General features: G+C 43.5%; 2 protein-coding genes across 2 annotated transcripts in view; one reads left to right on the top strand and one right to left on the bottom strand.

Annotated features, from left to right (window-relative positions):
- pip5k1bb (phosphatidylinositol-4-phosphate 5-kinase, type I, beta b) overlaps positions 1-9,062 on the top strand; it is a 31,227-nt gene extending 22,165 nt beyond the window's left edge. The window contains exons 8-15 of the mRNA XM_079269604.1: positions 1,414-1,616; positions 1,946-2,029; positions 2,854-2,902; positions 3,031-3,115; positions 3,562-3,720; positions 5,106-5,232; positions 7,509-7,632; positions 7,781-9,062. Coding sequence (XP_079125730.1) covers positions 1,414-1,616; positions 1,946-2,029; positions 2,854-2,902; positions 3,031-3,115; positions 3,562-3,720; positions 5,106-5,232; positions 7,509-7,632; positions 7,781-7,783 — 834 coding nt within the window. The 3' untranslated portion in view covers positions 7,784-9,062. The remainder of the gene's footprint in view (positions 1-1,413; positions 1,617-1,945; positions 2,030-2,853; positions 2,903-3,030; positions 3,116-3,561; positions 3,721-5,105; positions 5,233-7,508; positions 7,633-7,780) is intronic.
- Positions 9,063-9,327: 265 nt separating this feature from the next.
- Positions 9,328-26,406, bottom strand: LOC306778268 (ceramide transfer protein-like). Its single transcript, XM_079269721.1, is given in 19 exon segments — positions 9,328-10,987; positions 11,177-11,314; positions 12,254-12,383; positions 12,645-12,773; positions 12,850-12,920; positions 13,015-13,147; positions 13,509-13,604; positions 14,272-14,349; positions 14,605-14,697; positions 14,857-14,943; positions 15,112-15,204; positions 17,225-17,382; positions 17,489-17,510; positions 17,512-17,573; positions 18,542-18,680; positions 18,933-19,040; positions 23,177-23,293; positions 25,456-25,590; positions 25,776-26,406. Coding segments are annotated over 18 exon segments (1,869 nt in total). The 5' UTR covers positions 25,866-26,406; the 3' UTR covers positions 9,328-10,987; positions 11,177-11,186.
- Between the last annotated feature and the right edge of the window lie 495 nt (positions 26,407-26,901).

Here is a 26,901-nt window from a genome sequence, read left to right as displayed (position 1 = left end):
AGTATTCCACTCCACTAACTGACTATTGACTCTTTTACTTTGCCTGTAGATATACACAGTACTTTTCCAGAATCACAGAAATGCAGCTGTTTCTTTCTGCTGTGATGGTTTGATTGTTTGCCTGGAGAAGCCGGGGCCAGGATGCACAGTAATGGCCTTCTGTAGGCAGTCTGGTGTTTCAGAATGGCCGTAGTTTGAATATGCTGGGGGAGTTTGACTGAAGGGATGCAAATCTGTGACATGGAAAAGGCAAAGCTCCGACAAAAGCCCCAGTGTTTGTTTGAGTCGGTCATTCAGTCGAGTTTGTGTTTGTGTGTTTGAGGATGAATGTGTGTGACTATGACTTTGTACACCAGCCGTTTCTATGACAGAAGCAAACTGGACTACTAATAATGATGATATCGTCTTTGACCATGCAACTATCTAGGGAGAGATAAGAGGAAGTTGTAGTTGAAAACATTGGTCTTGCATTCTTTAACAAAAGCAGGCCAGTGCTCTCTGGATTCTGGGTCAAGGCTCTCTTTGATTCTTTTTTTTTATTAGTATTTTGTATTGCCTCTAATCCTGTTTGGTTTATATTGTGTTATTTATGGCGTGTAAGTGAGAATGTCCAAGATAAGACCAAGATGATAGTGGAGTGTGTTTTGGCAGTTTCTTCTCAAGCTTGTTTTTCACTAACCGCTCAACTTCCTCTTTGTGGCTTTTCATGAACTGATTCACACATTGAAGCAGTTGATACAGAGAGATTTACGACTGAGGAGTTATAAAGAGCTACCGGTATATGATATGTGATTATTTTTCTCTCTGACTGAAGGGATTGAAAGGAAAGTAAGCGATATTTGCAAAAGCCCGTTGCTTTCACCTCTCTATTTCTGATAAGTCACGCAATCTCTCTTTCTCTGCCTCACCCTTGTATTAACGTCAGGAATTATAAACCAGTACTTTTCCAGTCTCGATTATAAGATAAGACTGCTACCTGACAGTGACCCTGTTCCCAGATCAAGCTCTTGCCTCTCTCTCTCGCTCTACCCTTGACTGGCCATGGCTGCTTTACTGGAGCACTGAAGCAAACATTAAGTCGCAGAGTCTCTGGGAAACTGGGCAAAGGCTCCTGAAGGTCAATGTGTAACACTTGGCTCACTCTGGAGAAACACCTTGTTTATTTTGCGCAAAAGTGGTTTCAACAGGAGACTTCCTTTTAATAGCGTACAGCTTTTGAGGCTTCAGTGCCTCAAAGGCTGTGAAAGTGTTTTGGGAGTGCTTTTCAAAACATTTCATAATATCACTATACTTACCGTCTTTGAGTAATCTGTTCAGGGTCCACACAGCTCTTAGAAAATGGGAAATATCCTGTTATTTCAATCAGACGTGTGCCATTCATGATCAAAGGATTCGTCTTGTAATTTGCTACAGGTGCTGGAGAGTTTTAAGATCATGGACTACAGCCTGCTGCTGGGTGTGCATGTCCTGGACCAGAGCCAGCGAGAGGGGGGTGAGCTGGGCCAGGCAGGGGGCGACGGGAGGAGACCTGTGGGTCAGAGGGTGCTTTACTCCACTGCCATGGAGTCCATCCAGGGAGACGGCAAGGCTGCAGAAGCCCTCACCACAGACGACACGTGAGTATGCACATATTATGCGCGCATATTTGGGCAACCACTCTTTGCCTCTGTTTGTCGCTTAATCGCCACCTTTTTTCCTCACACACAGTTATACAACCGTGCTCATACCTCGCACAGGACACTCAGACAGTGTACACACAGTCAGGCTCTCATATAACCATAGCGACACGAATACAAACACAGCCACTGCTCCACGTACTAACAGCAAGACATATGAATGTAAATACTGCAAGTGCCTCTTTTATAAATATCTGCGCAGTGTTTCAAGCATTGCAGAAGAACAGTAGGTATTCTCTGACTGCTGGATTGTTTTTTCTATGTTGTAGGATGGGTGGCATCCCTGCCAAAACACACAAAGAAGAAAAGCTGCTCATCTTCCTTGGTATCATTGATATCCTGCAGTCATACAGGTACCGATCTTTAAGGCATTATATAAACCTGCTGTCATTTTGTTTCTAATGCGGGTGATTTCTTATGATTACTGATTGGCTCTGTTGACTTTTGGGGCCATGAAACACATTTATATCTGACTGTATGATCTGCAGAAATGTTTGACTCAGTTTCTGAGTCGTAAAATGTCTCATCAATGGCCAATAAAGATGTGACAATTAATAGAAAATGTGCATGAATAGTTGAGGACTGACCAAGGCTGCGATTGATGCTTGCCCTATGACAAGCCCTCTTAATGTTGAATTATCACCCTGCATCGATGGGAATCCACTTCCGCAATCCTAAAAGGACTTTTTCCCCCTTTCAACATGATTTAAATGGACACACCGGCCTATAAGTCTTCTTTATTTACAAATAGATTTTTGCCTTTCCCTGAGAGCACAAGCGGCGAGTGACAGAGGAGGAAGTCTTTTGGCACATCAGCTTTTCAAACTCGTGGAAATTTAAAAGCATTCGCATCAATGTACGTCAGTCTGGTTGGTCGAGGCATTAAATGCACACAGAGTGGGCGAGGTGAGATCGGGTCTTTGAGGAATAAGGGATGAATAGGCCAATTTGTCTCCGCTAATCCTGCCTTACTTCTGGTAGCTTGCTTCCCTCAAAGACATCGTTACATAACATTAAACTTTGATGTATTTTCTGCTTAAATGCTAACAAAAAAATGACCTGAGTTTGTTTTGTGCCAAGGCGCAAGAGTCTGAAGTTTGATCAAGCATAAAGAGGAAGCTGTTGGGTAAGCGGATATGTTTGTGACGAGGCTTCTTCTTGTTTTGTTTCTCCCCAGGTTCATTAAAAAGTTGGAACACTCATGGAAAGCCCTGGTGTACGATGGCGTGAGTTGATAGCCTGCTCAAATCTGACACTGCTGCTTTTATGAATGGGCCTTTTATTTGGTAACATACTCTTACGTGTACTAGTGGCTCTCTAATAAAAGCCCTGCATCTTCTCTGACTGTCCTCAGGACTCCATCTCGGTGCACCGGCCCGGGTTTTATGCCAGCCGCTTCCTCAAGTTCATGAGCACACGGGTCTTCAGAAAGACTCAGCGTAAGTCTGCAGGTTGATCGCCGTCGCATTTGTGTGCACGTGGCTAGGTCATTCAAAACAACGTGAGTGTTGTTTGGCAATTCAGAAACAAAAGTACACAGTTAAAAGCAGCTGATCTGGTAATGGGCCTGGTTGTAGTTAAAGCCAGGAAGTAGTTTTGGAACTTCCCTTTACCATCAAATATAGTAACAATGTTATGCAACCATGCGGGACCCCCCTGTGGAAATGAACATGGCTGAGGCAAAGATTTGGGGATTTAGCCGTGCTATTAACTGTCGCCAAGTCCCGTCCGGGGGAGATGACGGGAAAGGATTTCATTTCATAATCGTCTCTTTTCACTTTCTCCTCCAATTATCTGCTCCTCTTACTCTTTCTGCCTCTGCTGCCCTGAATGTGTCTCTGTTTCCCTTTTTTTTCCCCCTCAATGGCTCTTTTTTGCTCTGCAGCACTGCGGTTCTCCCCTTCAAAGAGGACTCGGACGTCCATCCCGGCTCTGAAGTCGTCCTCACAGGAGATCCTTTCATTGCAGGCAGATGAGAGGAGCAAGGACGACAGGAGGGACAGGCTGGCAGGAGCCTGCAGCCTGGCCAGTATGGACGGACAAGGTACAGAAAACAACAACTTTTTAGGAAAAACTCACTCCGACCGTGACAGTTTAATAGTTCACATCTTGGATATTTGACAACATTCAGGGATGTTCATGGAAGTGCCTGAATTATTAGGAGGTTGTTTGTAAAACCTGAATGATTATCATGAATGCACTTGCCATTTTACCATTATCCTCCACGTGTCTAGTCTAGTCTGTGATGACCTTAATCATTCCCTAGTTTTTATGGCTTATTAGAGCTTTTTTAGAGACAATTAAGCCCATAAACAGGGACTTTCATTCGGCCATAAAAATGTTGTCCTCTTGTCCCGGGGAGCCAGCTGTCACTGGTTGATACAGTGTTTGGCCTTGATGGAAAGAAAACCGAGGCCACCTTGTTAGTAGTAGCCCATCCGTAACAGAATTTGCATGCGTGTGTGTCCATAGGGTATGTGTAAAAGAAGAGGCACGCTCTCATAATCATAATCTGACGCCAGTACAAGAAGGTCTATGAATCAGCTGTTTGAGACGGGGTGAAAGAAAGTGTCTGCAACGACGAACATGATCAGCAACAGCGTCTGACCTTTGTGTTTGATATGATGAAGGAGTGTTAGCCAACGCCACGCCGGAAGAAACAAAGGGTGTGGAGCAGACAGAGAACTCATGGGGTCATGTGTCCTCTGTACAACCAAGCACTCTCCCGCCAGTGTCTCCAGCTGTGACGCAGCATACTATAAAGCAACTTGGATAGTTTCACTTCCTGACTCTCTCTTTACGGTTACTAAATCAGTCTCAAAGAGGGCAGAGAAAATCAGATTTCCTCTGAAGCGTGAGGTTGATACTTGGAAATATGTCCGTTTTATTGGGACCATTTAATCAATTAACTTAAATCAAATCCTCATGCCTTGCCTTGTCTCAGTCATTAGGCTTGTTTAAACTTTCCACAACAGAAAGCACATAGAAATAACAAGAATAAGTCTTTCTCCTTTCTACTGGTGGACGATCCACAGCTATGTGCTGTATTGATCGTATTGATTGACGAATGGGGCATTTTTGGTCTTCCAGGAAATTATGGCTGTGGATGTCAGTGTTGGTCGATGTGTGTCTTCTCAACAAAAGGAGAACAGAGTATCCAAAAAAAGTTCAGTTTGCGCATCGTGAGTAGTACTACTCAGCCTGCGTAAAAGATGTTTCATGACTATGTGGATCTGTAGGAGCTTTCAACAGTCTGAGAACGGAGACGACAAATAAATAAAAACAGAACCTGCGGTCCAAACTGGACGCATGGCGTTGGAAATATCTTCGCGTTTACCAGGCAGCAGAAAACAGACGGAAATGGGAAATTAGGAAAGTACTTGTTTTGCTTCACTGACATCACATGCATGTGAATGTTTTTACCCTCAGCTGTGTTTGGTTCGTACCTGCGTCCAGATCTGGTCCCTGCCAACCCATCCTTCTACGAGGGCTCCTCCATGGGAACCATCTCCACCTCCTCCATCTTTGTCAACGTGGAAAAGCAAACAGACGAGAGGTACGGTGTCTACTAGTTTTCCTCTTTCACTATTTCTGGTTGCTTTCATGAAATCGTGACACTCTGTGTCGTTTTAGGGGTGTACCGTGTACTGTTTCACCTTAAAACCACGATGAAAGGCTGCTGTACACATTACGGCCTTCAGGACGAGAAGGAAGACGTGTGAATTTGCCACGCCCAAAACAAACACACACGTCAAACACACACAGACCTCTTACGTCACATGGTCTTATTGGTGACGTGCGTCATGGAGCAGGTGACTCAGCTGGCTTGGCAACATGCATTCAATAAACAGCCTACATACAGACACTAAAGTCAAAGGATGACGTGCGTGATGCTGTTTACTGTCAGTCTCTTTCATTGACAAGGAAAAAACAAAGATTCCAGAAGTACAGAAATATTTTCAGGAAATCTGCTTTTACTTGGAAAGCCTTTGTTGGCTTGACTTTATTTCATTGTCCAACTCATCTATTTATCGTGTTTTTACAGTTGAAGACCTTTATATGTTAGAACCTGATATCATATTGTAAAATCTGATAGAAATGTTACCGTACATTATGAAATAATAATCAGCGTATTACAAAAACAGGCTCTATTACACCTACGGCACACACTCATTTTATGACACTATATCATCTGGCTGTAAAAGCGAGTTTCATTTAGTCTCTTGCTAGAAGCGCACTTCGTCCTGGGGGTTTCCCATCTTTCACCTCTCCTGCTGCAGCAGTGTCAGGTTGAGCTTGCTCTCTGAGGCTTCATTGTGCGACTTGCCCGGTCCCGTCTCTTCATCGGTCACCTGCTGTTGCGCTGACATTGTTCTGTCAACTGTTTTCATACATATTTAAACAGCGGCTTTGACATGGCTTTACTCCGTGCCATTATGCTGCAGAAAGACTGTGACAAAAGAGGACAAGCGGTGCAGTGGCGACTATATAGCCGCCCACAACAATCCCTGTCTGACAGCTGGTCTGCCTGTTACAGTGTAACACCTTGTGTTGAGTCAGGTTAGGGTTGTTTTAAAGCAAAGCTGTTATTTACATGCGTCGCTTTATCCATTCTTATGTCTCCTTCACTGTACTCCTCTGCTACCCTCTCTACCTGGCTTGAAAAAGTAGTTATGTCATAAAAGAGTAAAAACATATTGCTTTATCAGGGAGTCACCTGATGTACAAACAAGGAAAACAGCTCTCAAGCTGCCCCCTGGTGGGTGAAATGTAATAAGGGCTGAAGAGCAATATTGCAATCAAGTCTCCCGATGGTCAAGTTATATTTAAAGATACACATGTGATTTCTCTGTATTTCCTACTTGAAGTATTTGTAAGTTGCAAGTTGTATGGTGCTTATTTAGTTCAAATCAAATTACCTCCAGGATTTTAGGCAAGGCAAGTTTATTTGTATAGCACATTTCAACAACAAGGTAATTCAAAGTGCTTCACATAAAACCATTAAAAGCATCAAAACACAAGGCAAAAGAAAAGGAGATTTAAAAACAGTTAGGAACATTCATTAAAACACTAAAAAGCAGTGTAAGAAATAGAATACAGTAGTGAAATTGATTAATATATGAATTGAATGTGGTTCAATTAAAGGCAGCAGCAAACAGAAAAGTCTTCAATCTTGATTTAAATGAGCTGAGGGTCTCAGCAGACCTGCAGCTTTCTGATTGACTTTAAGAGATGTTAACATGCGTTTGAATTGGCTGCTTGGAGGGCTCCTTTCTGCTCTTGCAGAAGGTGATGGCTGAGTTTGCTCCACTCTGTCGTACAAATGTGACATATTTTAATACAAACGTGACACTTCCTACTCATCACTTTTAATACATTTTCTGCTGCATAAGCTGAAACCAAAATTACTTGAATTTAACTTGTGCATTTTTCTAGAATAATAGTTTGTTTGTATCTCTTATGCAACATATTCCCATTCGTGGTGAATACTCTCCCAGCAACGGTCTCATTTTGACAGACCACTGTGGTCAAATCTGGTCAATCTTCAGGAGATTTCGTTCATTTCCTGAGAGACATTTCTGAGACTCAGTTTCGGCCGCCTCAGGCCCGACAGCAGACAGGTTTCCCATTCCGCTCGCGGTCGGTTCATCTCTTTGTCTCTTTGATGTCTCTGCAATAGTGTGTGGTTTGATTCTGGAGAGTATGTTTCCCATCAGTTTCCAAGCACTGCTTAGACACCTGCTTTACTTTAACTGCCTGTGACCCAGACAATAAACTCCCAGGGGGGGGTCTTCTACAGGTTAATATGAAAATATATTTGTTCTGTTTCAGAGAGGACGCTGCATCCAGCTCCACGTTTACCCTGGAAGACAGTGCTATCTGCCTCACTTCAGAGCAGAGCACCATGGACGTGGCCATAGACCGTGATGACGGATCTGTTCTGGATGTCTACTTTGTGAGTTGTTTCTCAGTTTGTCATTTCAGGTCACGTTGGGGTCGTTCTCATAAGGTGTTCAGATGTTGGTGCTTGGTTATCTTAGCTTGTTCATATTTCGGCTTAACCCACATTGACAATCACCTTTTTCCTCTCTCCTCCCCGACAGTGAAAAGAGCAGCTTTATAACCTTCGTCTTTTCCTGCCAATTCAAGACAATCGCCACACTCCATTGGACTGGCCAGGCTGGCCCTTGACTTCACTTCCAGTGCTGCTAGATCCATGTTGCCACTTATATTGCCAACACATACAAATTCTTAAATTCTTAGATTCTCCACTGGTGTCTTCTTTTGATGGACTAAAAGAAGACACCAACAGAGTCCCAGTGATGGACATCTGCAGGAACCATGTGACATCATGTAATGTGATGAACATCAGGCTGAACTGAGTGTTGCTTTTCAGAGCGTGCGTCAACGCAGTGCCATTAAGTTTTATATATGTCTACTGTTTTCATGGCCTACACAAAGATCTAAATATTTACTATATCGCATAAGAGGGAGAGGGTAGATACATTTATTTAAATGTTTTTTTTTCTGCTGACCAGAAAGAAATAAAATAGCATTTCAAAGTTCGCAACCGCACACGTTGTGGATCGAAGAGAAATGTTTACAGTGAATTCATGATGGCATCTTTGTCCCTGATTTAAAAGGGATGTGACACTGTCACACAGCAGACACAAGCCAGCTCACAGCCAACACCGACGAGAAAAGACTCATGAACAGACGTGATGGATTCTGAAGCTCCCGAGGCCAAACAGACTGTGACGTGGTTAAAGAGCCCACCTCATCCGGACTGGGCTGTTATTTGTGCTGCTGTGACGTGAAGAAGGACCGTTACTGGATCGTGGATGAAGCACAAAGCAGAGGGACGATGGACTCGCTCTTGATCAAAAGGCACTTTTGACATTGGTTATTACTGTAAGAAATATTTCTTCACTGGAGATGTTGCTTAGGTGGGTGGGCTACCTGATATAAGCACAGATTTGAACATGTGATAGCACTTTTTGTTTTTTCTCTTTTTACTCTATAAATGCACACCTCTGTAAGTCCTTGATACTACACATAGACAGTGAAGGAACATTGTAGATTATTTTTGATGTGGAGCAACTAGTTTTGTGGGGCTTTTGTCATGACTGAAGATGCTTTCACTCAGGATATCCTTTGATACTGAATACTTGTGTCCTCTTCAAGAAGTGAGGAGACATGCCTCAGCTGTCAATACCTCTTCATCGAGACCGTATCCAACTATAAATGTCGAATTCTACGATAAAGCGTTGGTTGAAAACACAATTTATTGTGTAAATCTCAATATTTTACCATTTGCTGAAAATAATTGTTTGATCGCTGAATGTAAAGACAATGCATATTTATATTTAGAGACTCCTATAAATAAACTGCTAAAATTTCAGTGTCTACTGTTTAGCTACTTTAGCTCCTAAAGAAGGCTTCTGTAATCCCAACATTCGAGAGCGTCTCATATATATGCCCACTATGTATGTTCTTTCCCCGTCAGCATCGGTTCTCTGGCTTCCTGCCACAGTCCAAAGACATGCAGCTTAGTGTGTTAATGTGTCAACCTGACCATTATGGACCCTGAACTGGATAAGTGGTGATGGATGGATACATGCATACCTTCACAGCAGTGCCACTAAAACAGTACTTTTATAACAATTTTAATTGACAGAACATTGTCATTTAGTGCAAATAATAACACTTCTGATGTACAACTTAGAAATATACAAAGTGTGTAGATTACTGACAATATCAAAATTAAAAACACATTGTTAAGCTGACATTGCTCATAGATCTAGCTTTTGTAATCATCAGCAAAACAATTATCCAGATCCTTTGTAACCAATGACCCCATGGACTGAAAATCTGATGGCGAAATTTTCAACCATGCAGATCAACTGATTGCAAAACTCCCAACCTATGACGGCATCAAACATTGATGTAAATGTACATCTTGAGGTAAGATGATATGAAATGCTAAACCTTCCCCCTCCCCCACTTCATTGTTGATAAATGCACATCTGGTGGCTGTACAGTAAAGATATCCAGGAACTTTAGGATTGGTCCTGGTGTCTAAGGCGTTCTGGGGATAGTTTATCAGTCAACGGGCAGGAGGCCACTGTAGTGTGGCATGTGAAATGTAATGTTAGAATATAACTAAGAGTCTAAGGTATAGAAGATATCCTACTCGACATTTTACAATTCTACCTTATCCTTACGATAGCAGCGGGACTAATTTACAAACCTGACACTCATGAATGCACATACTGAATTATTTCTGCCCTGTCAGGGGCCTCCAGGTGGTGAAAAACTACCCAGGGTGTACAAAATGTACTCTTCTCTCAATGAAAGAGGAGTCTGTACATCAGACGCTATGGCTGGCCATCTGCAACTATCAGTCAGAAACCGCGTTACGCAGAGATTACATACAGATACCCACTTACAATAGGCCGCAACTTAGCATCTCTAGACGGCAGTCAACTCCATTATTGACATGCAATTTTTGATTATCACGATCAACCGTGTCTAAAACATTGTCCAACGTGACCTTAGACTTAGCGAATGCTCTTTAGGTCCTACTCCAGGTTTCCATAGCCCATTACTGTCACCAAATTCAAGCATTTAACAGTCAATTCACATTTCTCACATCGCTAAACTAACTGAAAACATTTTGGGTTTTCTCTGTACAATACATTGTGTCCCTGGTGCTCCCCGAAAGCTACTTTATAACAATCTAGAAACATAAAGATTACAAAGCTTTAGGCTCTGGCCCTCCCATCAAACTGCAAAGAGAGTGATCACTAGAGTGACAGGAGAAGGCAAAGAAGAGGTCCACACCTGATCACTGCTCTTCCTGTCAACATCTGCTTCCCTCTCTCACGGTAGTAACTTTAGCAGCAGCAAAACAAGTAGCTGTAATACTAGTGATTAAAGCAAACCCAAAAAAGTCAAAAAGTATGTAATCATAAGAAATGTACAAAACAATTTACAAAAAAAAAGCTAATAATTGGTAACAACAATTCAAAAACCACTTAGGAAACTCTTAAATCTACATACAAATGTACCCATGACCAACAGATGGTGTTACATGTTAACGTGGCTGGGATGACAACTACTGATTGATTAAAGCTGTAAAACCAGTCTCCTCTACAAGCAGGGGTCCCGTGGGACGTCCTGAATGATATAGTGTCCTGAACGTAGTAGCTGGAAAACACATTCTAATCGACAGGTGAATGAGTCATGTAGTCATTGAGAGCCGGACCAACGGTGAACAACGTAGTCTCTCCAGTGGAACCTTCGCAAGCCTGAAACAAAAAGGGAGACGAAAAATCAATATCCCAGAAATGAACAAAACTGAAATAGATTCTGTACATCTGCCGTGTTTTTCTTTATAGCGTAAGTGCCACTCAAGAGGTATCCATTAACAGTGTAATACATGTTCTACCCATCAGTTGAGTCTCTTTTAGTTCTAAAATGTTTGGCTTGCTGGTTACCTCTTTGTGTTCAGAAGAGGATGGGCTTTCCAGCTGTTTTCTCCTGGACGAAGGAGGTGAAGCGTTTGAGGAACTTTGGATACTCTCTCTTGGCCACGGCTCTGAGGACCGAGGCCGGAGCCCAACCTCCTGGGTTTACTGCAGCCACATAGAGGGAAATGATCAGGAAACTGTAGAAGTTCTAAGTTATGATAAAACTATTAGTCATAATCTCACAGTGCAACAGTGTGCACATGGGTGAAGGTTGCCTCCGGGGCCGTCTGCCAGAGAAGGTATTTTATTAAACCTAACCAAGTACGTTTGTTATCTAAACCAAAGGAGATTTACCCTGAACGCACCCTTCTCCCATGTGCCAACAGCATTCATATGCAGCACACAACCAGAGGTCTAGGGTGCCCTCTACTGGTATGGTATATTTTCAAATGAACTCATGTGACCTGCCTATAGTCTCTATAAGTGAACTGGCACAGGATTCCTTCTGCAGTGCTGCTCTACGTCACAATAAACTTACAGGAAGTCAGGAGAAGTGCAAGTCTGGACTGACGTTTCAAAGACACAAGCACGCAGTCTAACTCTCGTGCCAGCTACCAGCTGGACAAAAGATCGATGAGCATAACTGTTGAGCTTGTTCTGAATTATTTGAGTAAAACTACGTAATAAAAACAATACGAGCTCAGCAGTATCATAGAGCGTCATTCATAAAACTATACTTCAAGCAGTAATAAGAGATTGCTGCAATGGTTCCAGTCACACTGGATAAACTCAAGCCACCTGCCAGCCCTTGCTTCAATGTTGTCTCTCATTTCTCCTCTGAAGGTTTGATCATTTGGTGGATTTTACTGATATTAGTTTAAGACTATCTGTAGACATAAATCAACAGCGTGACCCAAATGGATTAGGTGTCAGCTCAACACTTCCTTCTGGCATTTACAGTGTGTTGGATGTTAATGTTGAGGAACTTGTATGCAAATTTAAGTTAGAATGACGAAGAGGGAAAGGCTTTGTTCTGTTGGCTGCTGATCTTGCCTTGGGCATATACAGGAGATCAAACCCCTATGAGGCTGGAGAGGCACTTACCATTGGCAACATAGGTGATCTTACAAAGGATGTTGTCTCTGCTGATCTCTTTATCGCCCTCTGGTGGGCTCACCAGGGTTTGGCAGATCATGGCGACATCGATTTTGGCACGAACGCAGCGGTTTGTGGGCTGGAAGTAAAATAAAATGTAAATGAACTCCCAAGCTGCCACATCAGTTAATTTTGAGACTGGGCTTAAAGGGTCTAAAACTATTCTTTCTACCATTTACACATGAAGAAAAGGCCCAATAACAACCTCTCGTTTGACACTGGGATATTTGTTAGTATATGCTGACATTAATCAAACATATTTGTACTCTAATAGCAGATGCCTGATGCACCACACTCACTCTACTGCATGATAGGGACAGGTGTAGTGTGGTAATCTTACAAGGGCTTTGTCGTGGTCCACAGAGAAGTTGCAGACCAGCCACGTGTCGGGATCGTTTTCATTTGTTGCCAAGATCTTCCTGATGGCCGACAGATAGAGCACATCTCTCTGAGAGGCCGGCCACACTCTCTGAAACACAACCAGACGCGTTCAGCCGGCAATCGAGCAGTCCGCAGAATATTACTGATCAAAGAAGTTCATTCACCTTGTGCGTCTGGTAAACAATGACGGCATTGTCAGAGATCGTTTCCACAACGTTGAAATTTTCAATGGTGGCTGAGGGAGGAAGAATTCAGTCAGGTCACGACATTAAAACAAAGAGAGCCAAACGGTGTCGGTACGATGGCGACTTCTGAAATAGTGAACGTACTCTCCCAGTCCATTCGGACCGCCGTGTCCCAGAAGTAGTGGCAGACCTCGTGTCCCGTCACCCCCTTCACAGCGTGTGTCGCTTTGAGAGGATCCAGCACGATGCCGTTCTCCTCCACCTCTCTCCTGTAAACCTGTTTCACAACGTGCAGAGCGTGAGACAGAACAAATGGAAAGTCATGTTATCACGACGAACATATTCGCAACCTCACTGAAAACACATCTTGAAGGAGCCTCTTGATTCTACCACTGACTGATTACTAAAGCATCCCTATAGTACTGATAACTCATTTTACGGATTGAAGGGATTATCTTTTTACACTGTGGCATGAATACCTTTACTTTAAAGTGTTTGTGTCGCTCGTCCACCTCCGCTAGCTGATACATTAGTTATCAGTGCTTCTACTGCAACGACAGTAGCTTTTAAAAAGTGAATGAGACTTAAATATTCACAGGCAGGAATCAAGGGAAATGATTCATAACAAGCGTACTCACCTTCATCTCTCCTTCTTCTATTACAAGCTGCCAGTTGGCATCTCCGCCTACATCCTGAAGAGAGTAGGTCATATGATTCTGCACCATCTCCTCCACCTAAAAGACAGACGGGTATTGATTAAGTGTGTCACTGTTCTTTGCATCTGAGGACATGCTCTGAAACAGGACACAGCGTGGGGAGAAGGAGAAGGCATTGTCTCAGGGCTGCTTCGCTCCACTTCAATGAATTATAATCTTGAGTGACCAACGCTCCGAGCCCCAGTGCAGGTCTTGTATTTGAGGTTTTGATAACATCGTAGGGGAGGGGCAAAGAGTAAAACGACGTCCCTTTCAGAATCTCAGGCATTAACCACTGAGCTGGAACCAAATAAACACACGGCACTTGATCCTGCTTGGGGGTGTTGTTCAACATCCTAACCATGCATTAGTCAGTGAATTCATGCCTGCGTATGCTAGTCAGAGTGATGTGAAGAAAGGAGGAGGAGATGAAGACCTTTCACTACATTCCAGTCATGCAGCATTAGACTAACATCATTCTCTTCAGTGGTGTGACGACGGTCAGTCCCTCCAGGAATATCAATGTTGTCCAGTTGGGGTTTTTTTTGGTCTGAGTGCATCACATAATACTTTAAAGACTTTGGTTCAGAGGAAGTGTTTGTGAAAGCCTGGAGAGACTTGTTGGTAGACACTCTCATGCTCTCTCTGACTGTAGATTGCATCCCCCGTGCAGATACAGGTGCTCGCTGTTGACCCAATACAGTACCTTAGCGCTGAATCTGTGAATGTCATCTGAAGCACTGACTAGCTCAACGGAAGACAGGGAGGAAGAATGGCTATGGGGCTGTGCGGCAGAGAGGAAGAATGAAAGAGAAAGGAATAAGGAACGAAACAGAAGGAGGCACCCTGTGGCAGTCCTAAGGATGCAATCACAACCTGCTCAGGTAGTATTTCATGTCAAAGGGCACACTGGTTGGAAGAGGACTGAGCTTCAGACAGAAAAGACGAGACATTGCAAACAGTAGCACCCTCTAGTCATGAATTAGAACAAAAGCAGAATGGTAATAAGATGCGCATTCAAGAGAAATGTGTTGAGCACCTTGGCGGCAAATCGGTGAGTACCGATGGTGGAGTAGGCGTCTCCTGGAGGAACTGGAGTTATTCGTGGTATCCTGACCTTCTCTGACTGGCACTGAGGGACAGACGGAAGGACATTAGTACGAGGGTGAAGATAAAGGAGAGACGACAGAGAAAGGCCACATTCCTACAGTATGTGTAATGTGTGTACAAGGAGATCTATAATGTGTCGTCCAAACTAAACGTGTAATTGTTTTCTACATCTTCACCAGACCTGCTCCTCTATCTTGTCCTGTCTGTCTAGAGCAGCTTCCACCGCGTCGAAGAACTCATCCTCATTGATCAGACTGTTGGGCCCCTCCTGTGAAAAGCAAATGTCAGCAACATGAGCACTCTGTGAGGACAGCTGTGAAGAGCGTGCAGAAAGATAAGCATGCACATGGTAAGAGCCATGGGACAGAGTCAAGACATCTTTCTGATGTGTGTCTGGCAGTTTCAAATCCATTCGTCTGATCTAACTTCATCTTGCCTCGTAGTCTGGGCCTCCGTAGTGGGACTTTTTCTTCATCTCATTCATAGCAGACTTGTAGGCATCTTCTACCCACCTCCTCTTGTCTAGCTCCTGAACACAGAGAGAGAGAGAGAGCGCGAGAGGTGTAGCGTTAAGGACCCTGGACCAAAGACAGTCTTAGTCGACTAATCAATACGTTTATTTAAGAGACAGATCAGTAAAATCAAAAACTTAAAATCTTGTGTTGACAGGAGATGTTTTCATACGTTTCTTGGAAATAAGTCATTCAGTATAAAAAAAGCACAAAATGACGAATGAACAAAGAATTCGGAGTCGACTTGGACCCAATGATGAGTTGATTGATCATTGACTAAGCCGGGGCAGACCTAGTAGTGTTAGTTAGTGCAACTCTACTAAACAACAAATAATGTGCAAATAGAAACGCCCATTAAAACACCTGCACAGCATTTAAAAGAGATAGCTGATCCTCTAATTTAGACAACAGACAGCAGGACTTCAGTGTTACAGAGTCAACTAACATCTCAGTCGCAGTGACAAGGCTCTTCGCATCAGATGTCAGTTGATAAAGAGGGAAGAAGAGAGGTCTACCGGTCACAAACAATCACATCATTCAGCTGTGTGCTCCCAAACTGGTTTTACCTAATGTCTCAGTCCCTACCACACATTAATAAACACACTTCATCCGAGTGAACTGGAACAGGCCACTGCTGTGCAATGAAGAACTACAAATATTGGATTATCTACCGTTTCCTCACAGTCTATTACTTAAAAGCAATACAACTTGTTTTTGGTCTCTCTGTGACAGCAAGTTAATCAAAATACAATCAAATGTTTTACGTAGACTGAAACCAACTACCTCTGCCCAAGAAACAGACAGTCTATCCACACTGCAAGACGAGATAGCAAGTAAACCAAAGTATGATTAAAAGTACAATGGCAACAATAGTGTCCCGTCACTGGAGGAATCACAAAGAGACATTGACACAGACAACGTGTGGTAAAAGTTGTGGACATGCAACACGTTCAAATGAACAGGAGGGGATCCGGTTGTCAGCAGCATGTAGACACAGACAGAGACCTACTTTAAAGAAGAGGCTGCACGTCTGTAGAGGTATCCATCTCTGCGTCTGGTATTTGAGCTGCTCTGTCCTCCTTTGTAGCGACGGCTCAACAAACTGATCCATGAAGTCTTAGCGCTCATTTTATTTTGACCTTCTCTCTCTGTATGAGTCCGAGGCAGGCGCGTCTTGTTCCTTTGAGAGATCGTATTCTGAACTACTTCTATTTCCCTGCTCACATTGGCAGCTAAACTTCTCACACACTCACACACACACACACACACACATATATATATATATAACCAAACACAGATAAGATTGAGGTAGTTTCACTCGAGTAGTCCAACCAACTGAGGCACTTCCCTGCTTTTGTAGGTTTTAGGGTTGGGGCAGCATGCCTTCACACACAGAACTGGTTTGACAACATCAGCGGAGCGGATCAGGATGTACGTACCTGGAGCTCTGGAGAGCAAACATTTACACACACAGACCGCTCTCTGGATGAAGATAAATCAATTGATGGAATGGAGTGTAATGGGAACTTCAACCGCAACCAAAAACAAAACGGTCAAATAGCAAAAGGATTAAAGCTCATTATGGGCAACAGGTGCATTTGAGCTTGTGGTAAGGGAGTCTGACTGTTTTGAAATGTTCATGTTCATTGTAGCGATTAATGTTACAGTTGATTTAGGCTGGTTTTCAGTAACTACCTGTAAACCCGCTACGTCCAATAAAAACAAGTTACGGACTTTGTAATTTGAGGCACTAACAGTTTTCCCCCAGTCTTTGACTGCTGACTCAGCACTCTGTTGCTTTAAAATTGTATTTTAGTAACTTTTTCCATCAACTTCCCTTTCACCATGAATAATTGACTGTTCTCACATTCTGCAACCATTGCAACATTGGACGGCAGATAACCACTCCTCAAAGACAAAGGAAGGCCGCAATTAGCACTGCTGCGGACACGCTTACTCAGTAAACTGCACATTAGTCACAGGACATTTAGCACACTGCGGGTGAGATTCATTTTATTCACTAACTGTGTACCGCACCTTGTCCAGCCTCTTCTGCCAGCTGTCCTCTCGTTTGACCATCAGTTCGATGCAGTGCGACAGCGTAGAGAGGATCCCTGCTGTGGTGGCCTTGAAGGTGATGGCCTCCCCCTTGAAGTCTATTCCATTCATACTTTTGGGACTGGCGGGGGGAAACACTGGCACAGACAAGAACAAAGTTTTTCAAAGTGAAATCAGTCATTTCAAGGCCCCACATTTCACAGATATTCTCAAATGAAGCAATGATCTGCAGGTTAAACTCACATTTCTCTTTGCTGCCATTGTTTGTTTTGATTATGTTCCCCCTCGGCTCTTGCAGTTGAAGGAAAGTCTTCCTCGTCCTCTTCTACTACCAATAAGAGAGCAACATTGTTTAAGATGCATCTACTATCCATCTGTCCAGTTAACCAAACTACTAAACGGCAGAAATACCTTAACCTGGACATACGTACAGCTGATTAAGCATTCCTATCAACACCTCCAGAGTTAATACTTTTCTTAATTTCTTAATTTTTGTTTCCTCAATGAGCCAAACACGCTCCTTCAACTTTCATACTGCATGAGCCAAGGAAAGCTCCATCTAGGAAATCTTTCCTTGGCCAGGTGAACATCAAGACTAATTCCTTTTGTCCACACTGCTCTAAATATCCTGAACTAAACGACACAAGTGCCACAAACACCGGCTGCCGGCCAAACAGCCGACTTCACGTCCAGCTACCGTACTTTATTATAGTAATCTTGATTCTCGTAAAATGATCTTGATTCAAAAATACTGAGATTGCGTGAACATTTTACGGCCACTGGAGTTCAAAACAATGCAAACATGATGATAGAGAAACGGTCCCGTTTGTACAAGTCCCGCCCCCACACGGTCGGTTTGTGTGTTTTTGTTTTACAACTGTACATTTCAGTTTAAAATGTCCGAGAACGTTTTTGTGCCATTGACCAATTATGCAAACTAATGTCAGATACCCAAAATTGTGTTTAAAAAATAAAACATGATGCAACTTCCTGCAGTAATATATATGATCAACTCGGCTTTATACCTTCCTCCACATCATACATTTTATCCGTGGCTTATATTTTGGTTATCCTGTCAGTAAACTGCCCATCGGTGCGGAAGAATATCAATATAAAAGAAAAGAGAGAGGAAATATGTCACCCAAAATTATTATGAATTATCTGCAGACTGTGTGGATATGATGAGAAGACTAATTCTCCTTTATTCACAGTGAATCACTACATGTTTACAAACTCCTAAAAAAAACAAATAGTGTATTTATACCAAATAAATCGTGTATTTATGCCACAGGTTACCTCTGTCCCTTTGGAATTCATCTTTGGAGACAACATCAGCACAGGAGTCAAAGTATTTCTGCAGCGTGTCCACTTGTCTGCACAGAATGTCCCGGAAGGTTTCCATTTCCGATAGTTTCTCACGCAACCTGTGCCCCTTCTGAGCAGAGAGAAACAGAAGTAGAGGGCAGTGGTTCTCTTGTTTTAACCACGAGGCACGGTCATCACACAAAACATCTGTACATCAGTACAAAACATTTGACAACTGAGAAAAGAAACAACAGATCTCGCAGCTCGGCTTCAGGTATTTTCAGAAGGGGCTTTTGTGTATCGATAGACATAGTTCAGTGAGGGACTGAGAGTCTGACATGATCCGACAGCGCAGAGCATCTTCAGACTCTCGTGTCTTTACCTTGAAGGAGGATGTGGACGTGGCAGACAAGGCACTGGCTGCTGAGGTAAGAGACAGCATGGAACCATGACGCCTGAGACTGGTTTCTGACCCATAACCAGACTCGGCCTGAAATCCAGAGGGAACAGAAGATCAGTATGTGCACAAAACACATGAAACAATCGCAAATTAATAAATAAATAAAAGTCTGCTTCTAATAAATATACCAGACAGAGATCACTCCTAGCTGTCAGCAGTACTGAGTAATGCTGAGCCCGACCACAGCAGGGCCGACACCTACACAGATAACGGGAGGGAGGGAGGGAGGGAGGGAGGGAGGGAGAGGCAGCGACTGCATCCGTTCCATCAAATGATGACTGGGCAATCCCTGAGACTGCCAACTCAGCAAAGTGTCAGAATGTTATTTTACATACAGTGCACGTAGTGCAGGCACACCCAGCCAATCCAACCAAAGCTAAATATTTGTGTTTGTCCCACATGCAGCTGTTGACTATTAGCCACTACACTAGAGAGAGGGACAGCAAATTCATGACCCAATATATGTCCCGTACTTAAACTTCACACATTTACTGAACCGGTAGAAATAGTGGAACAAGCTAAAGTCTGAATATATGTTTTACGTGCGAGTCAGGATCTTAACACGCTTGTATTTCTTATGAGCCTACATTTATGTTTGCTGAGGTTTAGTCATTCCTTTGTGTGTACTTTCCTCTTGATGTTGAAATAACAAAGGACTGTGTGCTAGTCCTGTTTAGTAAAGCAGAGGTATTTCTTGAGCAGTGAGCAAAGTCAGGTGATAAACTAGAGCGAGAGCACACATATATTAGACTGTTGAAGACCAGGCCAACAGAAAATAAAGTCTCAATGTTTGCGGTCAAAGAGTTTGTTTACATTCTTACAATCCCATGATTGCTGTGATATTAAGAGTAATGTGATAAATGTAAGCATTAATCATCAATTCATTATTTTAATCCCACTAGATATTTATGTGATCCAGCACCCATCCTACCAGTCACCGGACGAGTCTTATCGTTCATAAATTAAATCATTTAAATAATTCAAACTAACCAGACCAGAAAAAATACAAAACACACACAAAGGGACATTTAGCATGAATATTGTAAAATAAAATGAAACTCAATAATATAACGAGAAAACTCCTGCCCTAAAAATACCTAGTCTAAAAAACAGGACATACAACATACATGTCCTGCTATTACATTTAAATTCCTTAAACAAACAGAGCCTTTGGGTATTACAACAATAAGACCAATCTGTCAGACTCCAGAGACTCTTCTGCTCAGCTGCATGACACAGCCGATCAAACACCCAAACACAACACATGAAGCGACACTCATACCCACAGCGCTGTGATGGTAGTGAGACGAGTGTAATAGTGATCTCTTTCAATGACGGACATGCCGTGGAGTACAATTAATAAGCATCAGTTATTCTAATGTATACAAGCTAATGTAGGAAGGCAAAGACGGGCCATGTTTATCATTTATATCCCAACACTGGCATACTAACTACAGACTTTAGTGATGAGTGACAGTGAGCAAGCCATGGCAACGTGCTATAAGCCCACCATTCCACCATTCCAACACCCAAAGCAGAGAAGGACACCGCTGCAGTCCCGACGGGTTGCCGGCCCCAACATGGCACAGACGCTCCCTCAACACTGACAATTCAGAGGCTTAAATCCAGTAGTCCGGTTTCTCTGGACACACCTCACTGAGGAACAAAAGGGAAGAGGAGGAGGTGGGGAAGAAAAGCCACACAGGCTCAACTTAGCTCATCAAGAAAAAGAAAGCAGCTACAAGAGAGGGAAAAGTAATTTTCTCCGAAGCAGCCAGAGGAGTGGCAGACGCTCGCTGGACAGACAGGCTGAGCCAAAAGGACGAGTCTTAGAAAATCGCCAGCAGAGCGAAGCGGGTCTTCCGCAGGAACACACATGGACTCAAAGACACACACGAACATGCTCTCCACTCAACGGACCACACACACCCTGATATGTGAAACCTTTCCACCGGGTCCATCTTTATGTCCAGCGTCCATCACTGAGCAAACAACCCGGGACTGTGTGTGTGTGTTTGCATGTAAGAGAGAGGGATAAAGAAAGGCTGCATGGATTGATGTATTAGAGAGAGAGAGAGACGAGGGCTGTCCAGAGCCGGCTGTGTGATAAACCACTTAAGTACCAAATGGGTGGGTGAGTCTCATTTATATTATGAGAGAGAGAGAGAGAGAGAGAGAGAGAGAGAGAGAGAGAGAGAGAGAGAGAGAGAGAGAGAGAGAGAGAAGAGAGAGAGAGAGAGAGAGAGAGAGAGAGAGAGAGAGAGAGAGAGAGCGAGAGCGAGAGCGAGAGCGACAGAGAGAGAGAGTGAGAAAGAGAGAGTGAGAAAGAGAGAGTGAGAAAGAGAGAGAGTGGGAGAAAGAGAGAGTGGGAGGCAGGGAAGAACATTTGAATCGTCTGCATAATTATATCCAGCTGGCTCTCCTTTCATCTTTTTTTGATTGATTGATATCTCGTGGTGAAGTGTGATCGAGGTCAATACTGTTCAGACTGTGCCAACAAGCAGCCTGACGAAGTGGTGAATTCAGGGGTTTCCTCCCAGATCACCCCTCTGACGGTGACAGAATGGAAGAGTCAACAGTCTGATGGAGAGTTTTACGTGTCCCTCTTGATTTTTGTTGCTGTGAGAATGGGCGGTAAAAGAAATATATATAAATTCATTATTCATCAAGAGCTGCACTTAACGTCTCTACACTCAGCACTACTTTTTCCACCACCAACACAAACACACCCACACACATAAAAACACAAATGGCCTCGCAAAAGAATCTTTTCTTTCCCCGCACAATATCAGCCTTATTTGGTAATATGAATATGCTTATACAAGTGGCTTAAACAACACTTTCAAAAGCTGAAATCACTGCCTGTTCGACCCATGTTAAAGCACAAAGACAGTCATTCGCTTCTGACAAACTCATGACAGAAGTCACAGACCTAACATTTGGTTTCATGCCGTCTTAACATGGAGATTAAGAGCAGAAAACGGTTGCAATGGTGCAACTTCCTCTCTTGCCAGCTGGGAGGAGTGCAGACACGCTCACCTAGAACAAGGCTGCAGGTAGGGCTGCACGAGGCGTACCGAGGTCACTGTAGGTCACACTCCAGACAGAAACCTGAAATACTCTCACGCTGCCGTTAACGGACGGGAGACCGGCGGTCAATCACACTCAACTGCCAACACCCAGCAGCACTAACGACACCATCCTTCAGTGGAGAAGCCGGCCTGAAGAGAATTCACAGGACAGTGATTCTTTTCTTTGGTGGTCTCTCAACTACAGCGCTTTTATGTGGCAGATGCACTGCTGATATACGTTTGTCTCTTACTCCCTCACACACACATTTCACCAGATAACACAGATAACAAAGAACTGCACTTCACCAAAGGTCACAGTACAAACGTACTGATTGAGGTTACTTAAGTTTATCTGTAGAGTAGAACACAATGACAACAACTACACTGAAGAAATGTATAGCTATCTTATCTTTAGAGCAGACTTACACAAACTAAACGTGTACAGCCAGCTGTATCACAGCATTATGTGAACTGATTATTTTCACGTTTTATCTGCTGTGCTTTACACACTTCACTGATGTTCATGTTCACTTGATGTCATGGAGTGAGCAGCTGCCTGCTATTTGATAACAGGAGATCCCACCCCCCCCCCCCTGCACCTCACTCCACAGATTCTTCACATTCCCAGGGTGAAGGGCTGTCTGTGTGTGTGTGTGTGTGTGTGTCCATCCCAATCCTGCCACACCCAGCTCACTGAACAAAACATAGAACTCCCTGTATGTTCTGTAAAAAAACAAAACTGACACAAAATGTAACTGAAATACCTGAAAAATGTGAATAATACGATGGTTTTAGCGGATGACTTGCCAAAAAATGACTCGGTGTTAATTACAGCCGAAGGAACTGACATAAGATGAAACTTGTTCCGATTCACCACAAAAATAACAAAGAACCCTTCAGAACAACAGGGACTGGATTCAGGCAAACTGAGTATCTGTAGTATAAACTAGTAGATCAGGACGATGCCGCTGACTTGCTTGCAGGTAGGCAACATTCCCATGAAGAACTTTATCACAAGGCAGTCTGACGGTGCAAAAGGAAGCCAGCGAGAAAGATCCAGAAACTCTACGGAGGAAGAGAAGCCGTTCCACTCACCTTGTGCAGCTCTATCGACTCGATCCACTGGAGTCTGTGCTCGGGGTCTTCAGCTCTGAGGTACCAAACGCTGTCGTTCACGCTGATGTCAATGCGACACTCGTCAAACTCATGAGGCTGTAAAGAGAGAGGAGAGGGCTCATGAATGCTTATTAGGCAGAGCACGTCAGAGAATACTCACCAAAACAAAAGATCTATATTCCAAAACACAAAAAAAACTCAATGCAACTTTTCCCCTTGGATTTAGAGCAAACATCCCACTATAAAGCCTGTACAGTCCGTTTGTGACACTGGCTGACGAGTGATGACACATTCTAGACACACATGGTTTCCATCAGTCACAGAAAAGCCTCTGACGCACAAAAAAACGGGAATTTTAATTAGGAACTGATGTCTTATGTCTGCAGGCGCAACCCTACAGAACTGTGTAAAAACAGACAGTCTTTCAGCCTGGACCTGGGTCATCACAACTTTTCCTGCTACTATTCGGCCGAATCGTTCAACTATTTCACTCCCCCATCCTACAATGCACCCCACCCGCACACCAGAGAATTCCTGTTTCCTCTGAGATTGGAATTTGACCACAGCACTCCACCGAGGAGGTATCTGTTCTGCAAAGAAATGAGACACGGTTGACTTTAATCTCCTTCCCGTTTTTCTCCTGAGTAGAGCCAAGACTACTGCTGCTCTGTCAGCTGACACAACCTCACGCTGAATTCAATTCAACAGCAACATATACTCTGAACCACGCCTGCATAACGTTATGCAAACATTGTCTTTACACTTTGACACCGAGACAACGTCCTTAGACGCAGCCGTTAACATCCAGTTTGTACATTTCACCAGAAGGAGGTGTGATGGTGAGTTCAAGTGCATCCAGCCTGCACACCATTACCGGTCAGAGAAATCCTTACTGTGCTGTATCAGACGCAGCCCATAAACCTCTGCTTTACAACCCGGTTTATACCTCTGCCTCGAACAATCTCCTTCCACTTGCATAAGCATTGCTGAATATATTCCCCCCCCCCCTGATAACCTCCTCCCAAAAGGGACATCGAAAGACTCAAGGTTTTTCCTCTACGAGCTGCCTTTAAACAGGTGTGTGTGTGTGTGTGCAAACATGCTTGTATTTTTAAATAAAACATATTTAACACAATAAATAGAATCATTTACATTTTATATGCGTTTACTCTGTATTAAAAACACGTAACTGACACCAAAAAAAACAGCAATGCCCTGACAAGAGGTGGAACTGATGTGAACTTTATAGGCCTACGGTAGGAATGTTCAGACAGTAACATTTCCTGCACATTTTGATCCTGCGTGACAACAGTGTGGTGCGTCTGCAGCTACGCAGCGTGGAGGCACGAAGAGAAGCAGAGGCTTGTTTCTGCATTCCTGAGTCCTCGTGCCACAGTCTCATGTAGACAGCACTGGCTCTATTTAGGAAGAAGGGAAAGGCAGTAAGAGGTGACTGTGTGGGTCACACTACTCTAATTACTAGCGATTGTGCGTAATTAAAGTGTGTACACTCTTAGTTAGCCTACTATAACACAATTACAAAAGCACTACGGACGTCTTGTGGAGCTCCATTCAGGTCTGCACAAACACAGGAATTGGCATAATGCTCACACAAGTGACCGCTGTCAGCAGAGGAAACTAACTGTAGCCTTAATCCCGTTTTGAAGTCAAACAATCCTATTGCACAAATCACACTAAAGCCTTTTGTTTGGCCTCTGTACTTGGTGGCGGTACGCTCGAGAGACCAGTGAATATTTAACCAGGGTGTGGGATTCCTACTTATCTCACCCACAGGATGACTGCATTGGGACAATGCAGGTCTGATCTCTACAGTGTGTGTTTGAATCTTACATTTTAACCACATGGGAACAGCAACTTCAAGTAGTCGCTTTTATAACTGCCACGGAGGAAGGCGTGACATCTCAAATGACTGCTGGAGCAAGAATATCCCTCGGTCTGCTGAAACGCAGTTCCCTACCAATGTGATCTTAATAGCAGCGTCATTACTAGTTAATGTTTACCTTTCTATCTTTGAGGAACGTGGACTGAATGATTTAAAGTTCAACTCCATGCTAATGGCAGGCAGAGACGGACGGGATCAAAACATTTGAGACATTCTAGAGAGGTAACCCGACTCCAGGAGCACTGTTGCAGAAAATGAAGCCCTTCACGGTGGCCCATTTTATGAGGTCTTATTCCCTGAATTGTTGGACAGGTGCTAAACTCATTCTGCAGTACCTACCAGGATATATACTTACTGTGATAACAGCCTTGCTGAGGCACAGAGACCCCCTGCAGCCGTATTCCCGTTCATCCTCCGACTTGTAGTAGCTCAAAGTGTTGTTTTTCAACACGACCCATCGGTCCTGCCACCCGTGTATGTAGTTTGTCCACTGTAAACACACGGGAGGTGACAAGACAGACAGCTATGCGGTCACTAGATCTGCATGCAGGGATTCATTCGACCTAGTAATGTTCACTATGTATTCAGACTAGTTGTGCGTGATTAAGACAACTGCACTAGAAGTTATTGATATTGTCCAGTATGAAACATGAAAACTGGTTCACCTCACGTTACCTTGCTTAAAACGCCACCGAGCTCCACATGCTGCGCGGACTCCGGGTCCACATCCTCATCCGAACCGGACGATGAACTCTTCTCGGACATTTAAATCCAACGCCTCAAAGAAAACCTGAACCTGAATGTGTTGACAGAACTCGTCCCGTAAAAGCGTACCTTCGTTTTAAGTTCGTCACAGCCAGACCAGCTGACAGCTTATTTAACTGAAGCTTAACGTCAGCTAAATACCGTTATCTGAGCATTGACCGAGTGTATCAAACATCCTCTGAGCACTTTATCTTTGGTCGGTAGACGGACTTAAACGTAGCAGGCTTGTTTTTGTATCAAGCTGTTCTGGAGGTGACAGCCGTGTCTCAACTTCTCCGTTTTGCGGGCTTTGTTTTGAAACTGACTTCGAATACTAATGGGACTAGCTAGTTAGCGTTAGCTGTCAAACGACGCAACTAGCTTAGCTTACATAAACTGAACTAACACGGTGTGACTGCTCTCGTTAGCGTTCTTAGCTGCAGGTGATAAGCCACTCAAAAGAGTGATTAATAAGGAAGACCTCCGTGTTAACGCAGGACCCCAACTTCACGCTGCAACTGACGAGCAACGATCTGTGTCGCTGCTGTAGTTCCGCAGCTTAGTTAGCAATATAGCGGGGGTCTGACTAGCTGGTTGGGGGAGGAGCTGCAGCCACGCTTTACTGTGTACCTTACAGCGCGGCGGCAAGCTCGACAGTGACACCGGAAGTTACACACATTAACCTTCAAATTAAAAGCCATGTTTTTTGTCATAGGGATTGCAGTGCAACATAAACCGTAACAAAATCAATTGGGCAGTGGGGGCAATATTAGTTCATGCATTTGTTACCTCTAGACTAGATTACTGCAATTCCTTATTTTCAGGCTGCTCTAATAAGTCTCTTAAATCTCTCCAGCTGATCCAGAATGCTGCAGCTCATGTACTAACAAGAACTAAGAGGAGAGATCATATTACTCCTGTATTAGCTTCTCTGCACTGGCTCCCTGTAAAATCTAGAATAGAATTTAAAATCCTTTTACTTACCTACAAAGCCCGAATTGGTCAGGCTCCATCATATCTTAAAGAGCTGATAGTACCATACTGCCCTACTAGAGAG

This window comes from Melanostigma gelatinosum (genome assembly GCF_949748355.1).
Source record: "Melanostigma gelatinosum genome assembly, chromosome: 6".
Lineage (NCBI taxonomy): Eukaryota > Metazoa > Chordata > Actinopteri > Perciformes > Zoarcidae > Melanostigma > Melanostigma gelatinosum.
Note: the sequence above shows the minus strand (reverse complement) of the source record. Positions and strands in the feature narration are given on the sequence as shown.